Below are 15,880 nucleotides of genomic sequence, written 5' to 3' on the forward strand. Positions count from 1 at the left end.
ATTTTTAGTTGAGGTAGAGCGAGAAAGTGTTAGATCCTCCACCAAGTATTTACAGCTGCCTGTGTCCCCGGTGGGGTGATTCTTCCCTCTACATGTCCTGGTGACCATTGTCACCGAGACACAAAGTAAGGGGGAAATCCTGAATTTTAGAGTTGTGATGACAGCAAGAGGCGAGGGAAAATCTTCCGATGGGGACAATGTGGTGACATCTGTCCAAGATGAGATTTTTCCTCACTTTGGGGAGATTTGTTCTCATTTCCTGTTGGATCACCAATATGGGAAATAAAAGGAAATCTCCCTAATAGAACACAGATAGCAAAAAAACAAAACAAAAACAAATAACTCTAATAGTAAGAAGATAGCAAAAAATAAGCGGATAGGGGAACTAACCCTTACCTACTCTATTCAAAGCAAAGAACAGTTTAGGATAGACATGCAGTTAAGGAGGGGGGAGGTTTAAGGAAAAAAAAGGGGAAGATTCCACCCAAAAAATGAAACTTCCGCTTTAAAAGAAGGTGACCCACTGACATGCCACATTTGGCATGTCATTTTTTTTTTGGGGGGGGGGGGCAGAAACCCTTTTCAGAGGGTCCCAGCTCCCACTTCCTTCTGGCGCACCCTCGGCCCCGGAAGGAAGATCACCTCTCACCCCCTCCCTCTGGGCAATCATCTGGGACATGTCACAGGTCCCAGATGATTGCACGGTCAGTCAAGGCGCATGCGCAGTGGGTGCCCTGCTGTGAAGCCACAGCCGGCCGCCCACAGTTACAATGCCGACGCCGCAGAGTGGAGGGGGAGACGAGCGGGGCTTCGATCCCCCGCATCACTGGACCCTGGGACAGGTAGGTGTCCGATTATTCAAAGTCAATAGCTGCGGTACTTGTAGCTGCTGACTTTTGAATTTTTTTTTTTTAAGCGGAACTCCAATTTAACTAATGGGCATCATTTTAATAAAATATAAGGCTCATACAATCTCTGTTTTAGTTCACTTTAATCCCCAAATGTTAGCAAAACTAAATAATTTTGCATTGAAATTACAGGATTCCTGCCAGAGCAGAGGAGGAAAAGGAAGTCCAAATGCAGCATTGTGAGAAGATCTTGGAACGGAGCGATGTTCCAAGAGAAGAGAAGAAAGTCCAGAAGGAAAGCCTATTCAGACGCTTTCGAAAACTATTCTGTCTGGACAAAACATCTGAGAGCAGCAAGACCACAAAAGTAAGTAACCTCCAACAGGAAGCTTAAATGAGATCCCCTGCCAAGTTTTTATTGCAGTCTGTGTTTCTGCTGGGGAGATTCCCCCTTCATTTGTTATGGTGACGATTCTAAATTTTAGAGCTGTCATGAAAGCGAGTTGAAGGTGGTTCATCCAATGTTCAGGGAACTTACTAAGATGGGAATTCCCCTCACTTCAGGGAGATTTCTTCTTACTTCCTGTTGCAGCTCCAAATTAGGAAGTAAAGGGAAATCTCCCTAACAGGAAATAGACTAGAAAAATAAAATGATGGAGTTCCAGAGCTCCCTACTCTATCCAAAATTAATAATCCATGCTGCTTCAGTTGTCCATTGGGCTCCTATTAGGAGTTTCCGTAACCACTCCATACCTGATAGGAAACCCAACAGCCAACCGAAAGACAAAGTTAGCAATTTTTGTTCCATTTTCAAAATCTGTACATCAACTTTTTTAGCATCCAATTTGCAATAGCAGGAGATTGTGACCGGCTCTCTATGGAGCCAATTCACACATCTCCGCAGCGGCTCCGATGCGAATTGCACAGGAGTCCTGTGCGTCTTTTGGTCGGTTTCTGGTCCAAATTGAGCCCAAAATTCGGGCTGAAATCGGACCTAAAACATTGAATGGCGACGTACCGGACTCCTGCTGTGAGCCGCTGCGATCTCCAGTGTGAACCCAGCCTCAGTTGGCCGTTGGGTTCCTATTAAGAGTTGGCATGCCTCCTGCACACCTGATAGGAAACCCAACGGCCAACCGAGAGACAAAGTTTGGAATTTAGTTCCACTAAATATTCCACTATATATATGTTTTTGTTTTAAGATGGGAATTCCCCTCACTTCAGGGAGATTTCTTCTCACTTCCTGTTGCAGCTCCAAATCAGGAAATCTCCCTAACAGGAAATAGAGTAGAAAAAAAAAATTGATGGGGTTTCAGCCTCCCCTACTCTATCCAAAATTAATAAATCATGCTGCTTCAGTTGTTCATTGGGTTCCTATTAGGAGTTTCCGTAACCCCACCCCCATACCTGATAGGAAACCCAACGGCCAACTGAGAGACAAAGTTAGGAATTTTGTTCCATTTTAAAATCTGTACATCAACTTAACGTTTATTTATTTTTTTTTCTTTATAGGTGGCAATCGTGAATACCAACCAAGAATCACAGGAAATGCCACGGGAAGAACCAAAGAATATGAAACACCAGAATGTGGCAGCTTGGAGGATGAAACTGATGGAAAAGTTGTCTGACACCAATGACCCAGCGGAGAAGAGGTAAGTACACGTTTTTCTATAGAAATATATTTTAAGAACACATAGAATATGTCAATGACAATTGAAGCCATCACATTTTCTTACATTTCAGTAGTAAAACATGTAACTAAGTTCATCTATGTGTTGTAAAGACACCCCCGGGTATAGAGAACAGAAATCATTGGGGGGGGGGGGGGGGGGCAGCTTTTCATGTCCTTTCTGACTTTCATATTAATTAAACTAGAGAACTGGAATTATGGAGATCCATAGGACTGATCAGTAAGCAGAGTCCCCTCCAATATCCAGTTTATATAACTTCTATGTGACGCTTTTTTCAAGTTCCTCTATTAAGTGAAAATGTTTGGAAGCCGTTATATTTATCCATATATATGTGTAGAACCGATATCTAATCTACCTTTTTCTTTCTTTCTCATCAGGGAAATCATGCACCAAGTGGTCGCCCACAAGCTCATCAACAAAGTTCCTTCTCCATGTTCTGCGGAAATGCATCGCAGGTAAGTTAAAGTGACACTAAAGGGTCGATTTTTATTTTTTAAAATTATTAAACATGTCATATCTCCACTGTGCAGCTTGTTTTGCACAGAGTGGCCCCGAATGGTGTTTTCTGGGGTCTCCCGGTGGCTCTCCTAGCTCCTCCCCGTCTCAGATAACCCCCTGGGAGAAGCGCTCTCCCGGGGGGTTACCTTGCGGGCGCGCTCCTGAGTCCTGCATTAGGCGTCCGTAGCCACCGAGTGCAGGACTCGGCCCCCGCCCCCCCAGCGCCCACGTTATTGGCTTTGATTGACAGCAGCACGAGCCAAATGGCTGCGCTTCTATCAATCTACCCAATGAAGAGCCGAGAGGACCGGGCCGAAATCCAGCGTGTTCTCGATGCAGCACTAAAAAAACAGGAACCTTTACAACCCCTTTAAGAATTCACTTAGTAGTCTTCTTAATAATAGAATTCTTCGTAATAGTTTTTAAATGCAGCGTCATTGCCACTTAAAAAAGAAGAGCATTGAAGATAACTAGAGCCCAGCGATGTGCTTTACAAATGTGCATTGCGCTCCACCGGCTTCGCGAGTCTGACAGTTGGCGGAGAACAATAAGAATAAATGGAGTTTGTGAGAGAAAAAAGAGAAAGCTGGGAGGAGATCCCGGTATGGTGATCTGATAAAAGTCAGATGACTGGCTCTCCTCCAATCATGGATCTCTCTCTGCTGAGACAAGCCGGGGGGGGGGACACCATGAACCAGTGCAGGCTACACACGGCGGCCCACATCTTATAAATGAGCTGTAAAATGCAGGTTACGGTATTGTGTAGCCCTACATAGTATAACGGAGAGAGCGCAAAGCATTGTCCGCTCTGTTATAATGAACCTCTAATAGGACGTACACACGGTCGGACTTTGTTCGGACATTCCGACAACAAAATCCTAGGATTTTTTCCGACGGATGTTGGCTCAAACTTGTTTTGTCTACACACGGTCGCACAAAGTTGTCGGAAAATCCGATCGTTCTAAACGCGGTGACGTAAAACACGTACATCGGGACTATAAACGGGGCAGTGGCCAATAGCTTTCATCTCTTTATTTATTCTGAGCATGCGTGGCACTTTGTCCGTCGGATTTGTGTACACACGATCGGAATTTCCAACAACGGATTTTGTTGTCGGAAAATTTTATCTCCTGCTCTCCAACTTTGTGTGTCGGAAAATCCGATGGAAAATGTCCGATGGAGCCCACACACGGTCGGAATTTTCGACAACACGCTCCGATCGGACATTTTCCATCGGAAAATCCGACCGTGTGTACGGGGCATTAGTGTTAAGAATTTTTGGATGATGATGCTCCAGAGACCCCTCTCGCTAGACATAACCTTACATTTCAAAGCATATGTAAAGGCAAAACTCATTTTTATTTGGGATAGCATAAGAAAGTATTAGACCCTCTGCCAAGTATTTATAGCTCTGTTCCTGCTGGGGTGATTCTTCCCTCTACATGTCCTGGTGACCATTGTCACTAAGACACAAAGTAAGGGGGGAATCCTAAATTTTAGGGTTGTCATGACAGCAAAAGGTGAGGAAAAATCTTCCAATGGGGACAATGTGGTGACATCTGTCCAAGATGAGATTTCTCCTCACTTTGGAGGGATTTGTCCTCATTTCCTGTAGGATCACCAATATGGGAAGTAAAAGGAAATCTCCCTAATAGGACACAGATAGCAACAAAACAAAAAAAGAAACACATAATTGAATAGGGGATCCAACCCTTACCTACTCTATTCAAGGCAAAGAAAAATTTTGGCTAGACATGCACTTAAAGCAGAGTTCCACCCAAAAGTGGAACGTCCGCTCATTGTACTCCTTCCCCCCTCCAGTGCCACATTTGGCACCTTTCGGGGGGGAAGGGGGACAGGATATCTGTCTTTCACAGGTATCCTGTCCCCACTTCCGGGAGCCTCAGCCGCGGATATTTGCATCATCGCTCGGGCTCCCTCCTCCTTCCCCGGCCGCAGGGCCAGTATGAGAGAGGAGCGAAGCCTCGCGCATGCGCAGTAGGGTTACCGGCGTGAAGCCATAGGGCTACACTGCAGGGTTCCCTTACTCTCAATGGAGGCGGAATGCACCCGACAGCTGATGGAAACATCAGCTGCGGAGCCGACATCGCTGGACTCCAGGACAGGGAAGTGTCTTACTATTAAAAGTCAACAGCTGCAGTATGTGCAGCTGCTGGCTTTTCATTTTTGCAGCGGTGGGCAGACCTCCTCTTTAAGGAGGGGGAGGTTTAAGGAAAAAAAAGGAGATTTTAACTAATGGGCATCATTTTAGTAGAATATAAAGTTTATACATTCTCTGTTTTAGTTCCCAAATTTTCAGCAAAACTAAATATTTCACATTACAATTTCTCTTACAGGATTCCTTCCATAGCAATGGAGCACGAGGAGGAAAAAATCCATCATTTTAAGAATATTTTCCACTGGAGCCACAGTTTCAGCAAAGGGGAGAAAAAAGTCCAGAATGAAAACCTACTCGGGGACAAAACATCCGGGAGAAAGAAGATCACAAAAGTAAGTATCCTCTAACAGGAAGCTGGCTGAAATTAGATCTTCTGCCAAGTTTTTTTTTTTTTGCAGTCTGTGTCCCGGGGAGACAATCCTAAATTGTAGATTTGTCATGAGAACAAGAGTTGAAGGCGGATCATCCAATGTTCTGGGAACTACAGTCTAAGATGTGAATTTTCCTCACTGTAGGGAGATTTCTTCTCACTTCCTGTTGCGTCTCCAATTGAGGAAGTAAAGGGAAATCTCCCTAGCAGGGACTAGACTGCAAAAAAAACCCCAACCTGATAGGGTGTTTAAGCCTTCCCTACTCTATCCACAATTATTAAACCATGCTGATTCAGGTTGGGTTCACACTATTGTGAATTAGATGCATTTTTCTCCGCATCCAATTCGCAATAGCAGGAGATTGTGACCGGCTCTGTATGGAGCTGGTTCACACATCTCCGCAGCGGCTCCGGTGCGAATTGCACATTGAATGGAGATGTACCGGACTCCTGCTGTGAGCCGCTGCGATCTCCAGTGTGAACCCAGCCTCAGTTGGCCGTTGGGTTCCTATTAAGAGTTTGCATGCCTCCTGCACACCTGATAGGAAACCCAACGGCCAACCGAGAGACAAAGTTTGGAATTTAGTTCCAATTTAAAATCTGTATATTAAGCTAACTTTTTTTTTTTTTTTTTTTCTTTTTATAGAAAATCCACGCGTTACGGAAGGAAGCAGCCCAGCAGAAAGAGACAGTGGAAAAAGAGAAGGGGAAAGATAAAATTGAAGAGAAGAAGCTGGTGATGGAGGAGGAAAAGAAAATGGAGAAGGACGAGACAAACACCTTCAATGAAGAGGAGAAAAGGAGAGTGGGGGAAGAAGTGGAGGCAAAGTTAAAGAATGAACGGAAGGTTAAAGCGATGAGGGATAGAATTCAGAGGATGAAACTGTATGAAAAGATGACAGACACCGAGGACCCAGAGGAGAAGAGGTAAGTACACATTTTTCTTTGTACATATAAGACCACATAGAATACATAAATGACAATAGAAGCCGTCACATTGCCTTCATGGAGGATTACACTTCAGCAGGAAAATATGTTACTAGTTCATCTACATGTCTTATAGACACCCCCGGGTATAGATTACAGGAATCATTGGGGGGTCTTTTTCATGCCCCTCTGACTTTCATATTACTCAAATCAGAAAACTGGAATTATGGAAATCCATAAAAATAAATATAATAAAACATTAGAAAAAAAATATTACACATTAGATAAATGTAAAATAAAAAATATTTTCAACTCATACTAAGCAGAAATGTTTGGAAGCCGTTATATTCTTTTGTGTAGAACCGATATCTCATATACCTTTCTTTCTTTATCATCAGGAAACTAATGCAGCAAGTGATCACCCACAGGATGATCAACAAAATTGGCGTCCCCTGCACTGGAAAAAGACGAGATTCGTAAGTAGGAAACTCCTTTAGTAGTCTTATTTATAGTGGATTTTTTTTTTGGGGGGGGGGGGGGGTGGTATTTAAAAAGCAGAGATATTGGCACTTAAAAAAACAAAAAAACAAAAGCATTGAGCATTAATAGAACCCAGCGATGTGCTTTACAAATGTGCATTGCGCTCCGCCGGCTTCGGGAGTCAGAGTTGGCGGAGAACAATAAGAATAAATGGAGTTTGTGAGAGAAAAGAGAAAGCCAATCATGGATTTCTCTCTGCTGTGCCGTGAACAAGCACAGGCTACACAAGGTAGCCCACATTTTATAAATGTCACTTCTGTCCATAGATCCTAAAGGGAGATTTTTTTTTCCAAACAACGTTTCTTTTTTTTTTAAATTGCATTTTAGCGTAAATATGAGATCTGAGGTCTTTTTGACCCCAGATCTCATATTTAAGAGGTCCTGTCGTGCTTTTTTTCTATTACAAGGGATGTTTACATTCCTTATAATAGGAATAAAAGTGACACCATTTTTTTTTTAAAGAACGATGTAAAAATAATAAATAAAAAGTTAAATAAATAAGAAAGAAAAAAAAAATTTTTTTTAACACGCCCCATTCCAGCATTCCAGCATATGAAAACGGTGTTCAAACCACACATGCGAGGTGTCGCCACGATCGTTAGAGCGAGAGCAATAATTATAGCCCTAGACCTCCTCTGTAACTCAAAACACGCAACCTGTAGAATTTTTTAAACGTCGCATATGGAGATTTTAAGGATAAAAGTTTGTCGCCATTTCACGAGCGGCCGCAATGTTGAAGCGTGACGTGTTGGGTATCAATTTACCTGGGGTAACATTATCTTTCACAGTATAAAAAAAAATTGGGCTAACTTTACTGTTGGCTTAATTTTTATTCAAAAAAGTGTATTTTTTCCACAGAAAGTGCGCTTGTAAGACCGCTGCGCAAATACTGTGTGACAGAAAGCAGGGGCGGACTGACCACTGAGCCACTTGGGCACTGCCCGCGGGCCCTGGGCCACTAGGGGGCCCCATCAGGGTTGCCAGCCTCAGTAAAACCAGGGACAATATGTATAAATCTGTGTTTTTTTTACATCTGTCTGTGTATACTGTGTGAACATGTATGTGTATACTGTGTGTGTGTATACTGTGTGGCCCCATAATCTCTGATTGCCTGGGGGCCCCATAATCTCCTATTGCCCGGGGGCGCCATGAGTTATCAGTCCGCCCCTGACAGAAAGTAGTGCAACGACCGTCATTTTATTCTCTAGGGTGGTAGAAAAAATATATTTCTTTTCTCGGACATCACGGGACACAGAGCCACAGTAATTACTGATGGGTTATAGGGTATCACTAGGTATTGGACACTGGTCACACCCTAATCAGGAAGTTCAACCCCCTATATAACCCCTCCCCTTCCAGGGATACCTCAGTTTTTACACCAGTGTCTTAGGTGTTGGACGTGTAAAGATGTCCTGTGCTGAAGCTCCAAAAGGAATATTCTAAGATCCTATACTGGGGCAAGTCAGGCGACCGGATCCATTCAAAGTGTCTTTTCATGGCCGAATTGGATGGTACCCGGGCCTCGTATCCGAAGAAACGAGGTTTTACCTGTAACGCTTCTCTTTTTAGAGAGCTGGACCCGCGGATCAGAAAATGGCTTTAAACTTCCTAATTTCTGGCGAGGTGCTTTACAGGCCCAGAACTGAAGGATCCCCCTACTGATGGGGGCCCCAGTCTCTGACGGTTTTTCACAAATGGAGCCCACCGTGAGAGGCGAAGGCTGGGTCTGTGTAAACTGAACCCTGCGGCCTGGATAAGGTAAGAGGAGATTCCACAGAATTTTAATTCTAGTGGCTTTTCTCCTTTAAGGTGAATGCATGCTGTGCCTATTGTGACCACCGGGGGCGGCCAAGAGCACAAACCTTCTCATGTTTGATCTGTCTCAGCGTCCGCTGTACTGGCTCTTCCTCCAGCTCCAAAGGTAGATGGTGGGGGGTTTTCTCTGCTGGGATGGTCCCCCCAGGCTAGGGAAAGGCTCAGGTATGCTGTAAGGCGGGTGAGACCGCACTGTCACAGCCGCTACCGCCGCCGCTACCGAAGCCGCATTGCGATGCAGGGCCCATCACTGCCGGCCTCCTCCTTATTCCCCCAACCCCAGCCTCCCTTCAGGATTGTCAGAAAGGGTCGGCTCGCGCGGGAAGCGCTCGTTTTTCAAAAACGAGGGGGGGGGAGGGGGGGCGGGGCGTCAGCACAGCGTCAGCGTGCCCAGACGCCCACAGTGCCAGAAAGCATGGCTATTTAAAGCACACTGTACAGGTGCTCTGAGCTTTGGAGAGACACAGAGCTGACAGTCACATGTAAGGGGGGACACAGGCATTCCCCTAGGCTGCATTCACTAAAGAACACCGGATTGGGCATTTGGTAGCAAGGCTTTTAGCCAGACTACATCGCTCAGCAGTCAGTGTTCGTTTTTGATACCTCACACCTTGTTGCTTTGCACTATGGGTAGAAGAGGTTCAAGCACCCCAAGAACCAGAGGCACTAGGGGGTCTCGTTCAGGTTCTGAGGACCCCCTGTCTGCTACACCATCCCCTCCTGAGGGACCAGGGGCAGCTGGACAGGGAGAGCCATTGGGGTTAGGGGCTACATCTGCTGCCGGCACTTCAGCCCCTGTGTATATTACACAAGAAGTTTTTTCCTCAACCATCTCTGGATTAGAGAAAAAACTAATGGCCGCGATTACATCTTCACTCAGTGAAAGAAAACGCACAAGGCCTTCCTCTGCTCCCCAAGACCCTCAGTCAGAGGAGCTCTGGGATAAAGGAGATGAATCCCTTTCAGAGGATCGGGATGGGACAGATGATTCCTCTTCGGAGGATTCAGGTGGAGAGCGACCCTCTGCGACTTCCCAAGAGGAGAAAGTCTTAGTGCAGATCCTCACTGGTTTGGTCCGTTCCACATTTAAGTTGCCCATACCTGAAACTACTACAGAAACCTCTTCTGCTTTGGGGTCACTGAAACCTTTCCAAGCAGCACATGCTTTTCCTGTTCATAATTTACTTGAAAAGCTGCTTTATTCTGAGTGGGATCACCCAGATAAGCGATTTCTTCCGCCGAGAAAGTTTTCTACACTTTATCCTATGGAAGAAAAGTTTATTAAGAGGTGGGGAATACCGGCCATTGATGCCGCCATTTCCTCTGTAAATAGTAATCTGACTTGTCCTGTAGACAACGCTCAGATGCTCAAAGATCCTGTGGATAAAAGGATGGACTTCTTATTGAAAGATATGTTCTCTTTAGCAGGATCAGTGGCCCAACCTGCAATAGCAGCGATTGGAGTCTGTCAATACTTAAGAGACCATGTTAAGCAGGTCATCAAAGTATTACCTGAACAGCAGGCCCAGGGGTTTGCTAACCTTCCTGCGGCTTTATGTTATGCTGTTGACGCCATTAGAGATTCTATCGTGCAAACCTCTCGCCTCTTGCTTGGGTTGGTGCATATACGTAGAATCTTATGGTTGAAAAACTGGTCAGCCGAAGCACCATGTAAGAAGCTTCTAGCTGGGTTTCCCTTCCGTGGTGAAAGGTTGTTTGGAGAGGACTTGGATAATTATATCAAGACGATCTCCTGTGGGAAAAGCACTCTCTTACCTGATAAGAAGAAGAGTAAGCGTCCCTCCTTTAAACGGACTCTTTCCCCAGCGCCAGGGGCATCAGCCTCCAGGCAGTCACGACGGTCTCCTCCGTCTGGGGCAAGAAACAAGAGTCAACCCCAGGGATACAAGAAATCCTGGGGGAAAAGGTCTTCTAAGCAAGACACTAAGACCTCTTCATGAAGGGGCGCCCCGCTCGCTCGAGTGGGGGGAAAGACTGCTGCAGCTCTCAGGGCCCTGGCAGAAGGACTTCCAGGACAGATGGGTGATCTCCACGGTAACCTTAGGGTACAGACTGGAGTTCCAAGAATGTCCCTCTCCTCGTTTCCTCAGATCAGGTGTTCCCAGAAAGCCAGAAGAGAAGCAGTCGCTCCTTCTAGCGATAAAGCGACTTTTGTCGCAAGAGGTCATTGTGGTGGTTCCCACAAAGGATCAAGGATTGAGACTCTGTTCCAATCTTTCTATGGTCCGAAAACCAAATGGGGGCGACAGACCCATTTTGGATTTGAGAGATCTGAAACGATTCCCAAGGATGCAGTCCTTTCGTTTGGAATCAATTCAGACAGTAATCTCCGTCCTGCAGGGAGGAGAATTTCTGATATCAATAGGCATCAGAGATGCAGGCCTATATGTGCCCAGTTTTCCTGCTTAACTGAAGTGTCTGCAGGCAAAGATCACTGCTCTAATGCCGCGTACACACGGTCGGACTTTACGGCGGACTTTGCCCGGCGGATTTTTCGACGTACTTTCCGACGGACTTTGTGAATGAACGGACTTGCCTACACACAATCCACCAAAGTCCGTCGAATTCGTACGTGATGACGTACGACCGGACTAAAACAAGGAAGTTCATAGCCAGTAGCCAATAGCTGCCCTAGCGTGCCTTTTTGTCCGTCGAACTAGCATACAGACGAGCGGACTTTTCGACCGGACTCGATTTCAACGGATAAATTTTAAACAAGTTTAAAATCTAAGTCCGTCCAACTTTTGAGAAAACAAAGTCCGCTGGAGCCCACACACATCGAATTGTCCGACGAAATCCAGTCCGCCGGGCAAAGTCCGCCGTAAAGTCCGCTCGTGTGTACGCGGCATAAGGGAGCTGATTCTGACAGTCAGGGCCAAGAAGGGTCTTTCTGTCCGCCTTTATATGAGGCTGCAGGGGAAGATGGTGGCTTCATTCGAAGCAGTTCCCTATGCCCAGTTCCAAGCAGAACTGTTGCAACACAGTATTCTGTTGACCTGGAACAGGAAGGTGCAGGCATGAAACTTTCCAATGCACCTATCGCATGCCATGCGTTAGAGCCTCAGTTGACGGCTCATACCCGAAAACCTACAGAAGGGGAAATCCTTCCTACCGGTTGCCTGGGATCCTCTTGCAGGCAGGACGGATGCGTTGGTGATTCCGTGGCATCGGTTCTCACCGATTTATGCATTCCCTCCCATTCTGCTACTGCCACGGCTCCTTCGCAGACTCAGGCAAGAAGGGAAGTCGGCACTTCTGGTGGCCCCCGTTTGGTCCAGAAGAACCTGATAAGCAGAAATAGCAGGGATGATGGTGGGTTCCCGGTGGACCCTACCGATACACCCAGACCTCTTAGCTCAAGGTCCGGTGTTCCAGCATGCCTTACAAATGCTAGATTTGACGGGTGGGCTATTGAATCCCACGTTCTGAAAAATCGTGGGCTTTCAGGTCCTGTCATATCTACCTTGATCAATGCAAGGAAGCCAGCTTCCAGAATGATTTATCATAGAGTCTGGAAAGCTTATGTATCCTGGTGTGAATCCAGGGGTTGGCATCCCAGGAAATATGTCATAGGTAGAATTCTGAATTTTCTACAATTAGGATTAGAGATGAAGCTGGCCTTGAGTACCATCAAGGGACAGGTGTTGGCCTTATCAGTGTTGTTTCAACGGCCGCTTGCTTCGCATTCTCTGATCCGAAACTTTATACAGGGGGTGATGCGTCTTAATCCTCCGGTTAGGGCGCCCCTAAACCCCTGGGACTTGAACTTGGTTCTATCGGTGTTACAAAAACAACCTTTTGAACCAATACGTAGGATTCCTTTGGTCTTACTGACGAGGAAACTAATTTTCCTGGTAGCTATCTCTTCTGCTAGAAGAGTATCAGAAATAGCAGCTCTTTCCTGTAAAGAGCCTTACTTGATTATACACAAGGATAGAGTGGTACTGCGCCCTCATCCTAGTTTTTTACCGAAGGTGGTTTCAGATTTTCATCTAAACCAAGACATTGTGCTACCTTCCTTTTTTCCAGAACCTTGTTCTTCGGAAGAAAGGTCATTACATTCTTTGGATGTAGTAAGAGCAGTCAAGACCTATCTGGAGGCAACTGCTCAGATTCACAAGACGGATGTCTTGTTCGTGCTGCCGGAGGGTCCCAATAGAGGACAGGCAGCGTCAAAAGCGACCATTTCTAAATGGATTCGACAGTTGATTATTCAAGCTTACGGTTTGAAACGGAAGGTTCCCCCATTTCAGATCAAGGCACATTCCACAAGGGCTATTGGTGCTTCTTGGGCAGTGCATCACTGGGCCTCTATGGCTCAGATCTGCAAGGCCGCAACCTGGTCTTCAGTTCATACATTCACCAGATTCTATCAGGTGGATGTGAGAAGGCATGAGGATATCGCCTTTGGGCGTAGTGTGCTGCAGACAGCGGTACAAGGTCCTCAGGTCTGATAGCACCCTACTTGGTTGTGATTCCCCCCCCCCTCAGTTGGCATTGCTTTGGGACATCCCATCAGTAATTACTGTGGCTCTGTGTCCCGTGATGTCCGAGAAAAGAAAATAGGATTTTTTATTACAGCTTACCTGTAAAATCCTTTTCTTTCGACGGACATCACGGGACACAGAGGTCCCGCCCCTCTTCTAATACACCTATACTGCTTTGCTACAAAACTGAGGTATCCCTGGAAGGGGAGGGGTTATATAGGGGGTTGAACTTCCTGATTAGGGTGTGACCAGTGTCCAATACCTAGTGATACCCTATAACCCATCAGTAATTACTGTGGCTCTGTGTCCCGTGATGTCCGTCGAAAGAAAAGGATTTTACAGGTAAGCTGTAATAAAAAATCCTATTATAATGTGTGGGGGTTCTAAGTAATTTTCTAGCAAAAAAAAAATTATTTTAACGTAAACAACAAGTTTGAAAAATAGGCCTGGTCTTAAAGTGGTTAAATTAAACTTTTTCTTACAGGATTCTTTGCAGTGAAGAAGAGAAGAAAAAAGTCCAGAAAGATGTCCAGAGAGAAAGCCAAGTCTTAAAAAGGCTGGGAGCAGCAACACCACAACAGTAAGTATCCTCCAACAGAAAGGTAAAATTTGATCCGTTGCAGTCTGTGTCACCTCTGGGGAGATTCCCCCTTTATTTGTTCTGGTGACAATTCTAAATTTTAGAGTTGTAATTAGAACAAGAGCTGAAGGTGGATCATCCAATGTTCTGGGAACTGCAGTCTAAGGTGGGAATTCCGCTCTCTTTAGGGAGATTTCTTCTCACTTCCTGTTGCAGCTCCAATTCAGGAAGTAAAGGAAATCTCCTTAGCAGGGACTAGACCTAATAGGGAGTAAAAGCCTTCCCTGTTCTATCCAAAACTAATAATGTTGCTTCATTTGTCCATTGGGTTTCTATTAGGAGATGGCATGCCCCCTCCACACCTGATAGGAAACTAACCGAGAAACAAAGTTTTAAATGTAATTCCACTTTAAAATGTACATCAACCTAACTTTTTTTTTTTTTTTTTAGAGATTCCATCGCGATGTAAAGAAGAGAAGAGCAGAAGAAAGGAGCAAGAGGACGTGAAAGGGAAAAAGGAGACGCTGCTGCAAGATACCACCAACATATAGGGCGGAATCTAAATTTGTGACGTCAGTTAAAAACAACAATAAAAAACAGCATAAATGGCATCTTTTTGCGGAAAGATGCTATATGTAGCAAAATGCATGGCTGTTTTTACTTCTTTTTAAACTGTTGTTACATTTTAGACTCCACCCTATGCTTTTCGCTACAAATAGAATCTTCGGGGGATCCCAGTAGAGGGGACAGGCTGCTTCAAGGTTCACAAACTTAGACTCCGCCCTACGCATCTTGCTACACATAGCATCTTTGGGGGAAGATGATTGATCTAGCAAAACACGTAGGGCAGAGTATAAATTTGTGACACCATCACTCTCTGTGAACCCTGGAAGCGACTCGCCCCTCTACTGGGACCACCTGTGATTAACTTATGTGCTGTCTTTACAGCTTTTTCTTGTACAAAGGTTTTTATTAAACATAAAAATCGTCAAGAAAAATACAAAAAACAATGGTGAGCACACCATGTAAGCACATCTGCAATAAGATTGCGGATATATAACAGGCATAACAATATTAGACATAACAAATCTTACACGGTCTTGAGGTTCAGGAGAGTTTACATGAGGTCTGCGGATTTTATGAATATATCAACCTGATGAATCATTGCAAGGGGTGCTTAAGATTAGAAAAATACCCATTACAGATTGGATAGACTATGGATGTTTAGTGTCTTAATGAAAAAGACCATATGGCGCTGAATAGTAATTTTTCATGTCTTCAGAACGGTTGCTCATCAGTTGTCCAACCTGACAGAGGTTGGTCTGTAAATCAGAGAAATCGCGATATAGAATATAAGAAGGGAGATTCGAAAAAGGAAAGGCCAAGGAAAGAGGAAAGAAAATAGTGTAGCAGAGGAGAGAGAAGAAGAAGAGGATGGAGGGAGAGGGGGGAGGGGGGGTCCCCGGGGCTGGAGGACGGAGGCATCTCAAAGCGAGAGTAGCACAGGATCAAATCTAGAAGGGTGGACTTGAGACACCCAAGGCTGCCATGTCCGAAGGAATTTATCATGTGTGTCAGATAGGACAGCTGTCAATTTTTCATTAATCATAATATCATTTACACGATTTTTAACTGCTTCAAAGCTGAGAACTGGGGTTTTCCAAGCCTTTGCTATGGTCAATTTAGTTGCAGTAAAAATATGTGACGCCAGTTGGCGTTCCGGTCTCAATAATTCTATGATTGGTTTCCCCAAGAGAGCTTCATAGGGGTCCCTTCTTATGTTTGTATTGAAGAGGTTACGGAGAAGAGCATAGATTCTGACCCACAGTCTGCAAACCTTGGGACATTTCCACCAGATATGTGCCATTGTTCCCTCCTGGGTACACCCACGAAAGCATAAGGGGGAATAGGATGGAATAAAGCT

General features: G+C 45.1%; 1 protein-coding gene across 2 annotated transcripts in view; it reads left to right on the forward strand.

Moving 5' to 3' along the window:
• Positions 1-14,604, forward strand: part of LOC141102806 (uncharacterized) — a 23,447-nt gene extending 8,843 nt beyond the window's left edge. For both annotated transcript variants that reach the window (XM_073591828.1, XM_073591829.1), the window contains exons 5-12: positions 1,041-1,215; positions 2,361-2,500; positions 2,917-2,994; positions 5,395-5,548; positions 6,233-6,513; positions 6,912-6,989; positions 13,861-13,956; positions 14,407-14,604. In XM_073591828.1, coding sequence (XP_073447929.1) covers positions 1,041-1,215; positions 2,361-2,500; positions 2,917-2,994; positions 5,395-5,548; positions 6,233-6,513; positions 6,912-6,989; positions 13,861-13,956; positions 14,407-14,425 — 1,021 coding nt within the window. In that variant the 3' untranslated portion in view covers positions 14,426-14,604. The remainder of the gene's footprint in view (positions 1-1,040; positions 1,216-2,360; positions 2,501-2,916; positions 2,995-5,394; positions 5,549-6,232; positions 6,514-6,911; positions 6,990-13,860; positions 13,957-14,406) is intronic.
• Positions 14,605-15,880: the final 1,276 nt, after the last annotated feature.

The sequence above is a fragment of the Aquarana catesbeiana genome, linkage group LG07, assembly GCF_042186555.1.
Source record: "Aquarana catesbeiana isolate 2022-GZ linkage group LG07, ASM4218655v1, whole genome shotgun sequence".
NCBI lineage: Eukaryota > Metazoa > Chordata > Amphibia > Anura > Ranidae > Aquarana > Aquarana catesbeiana.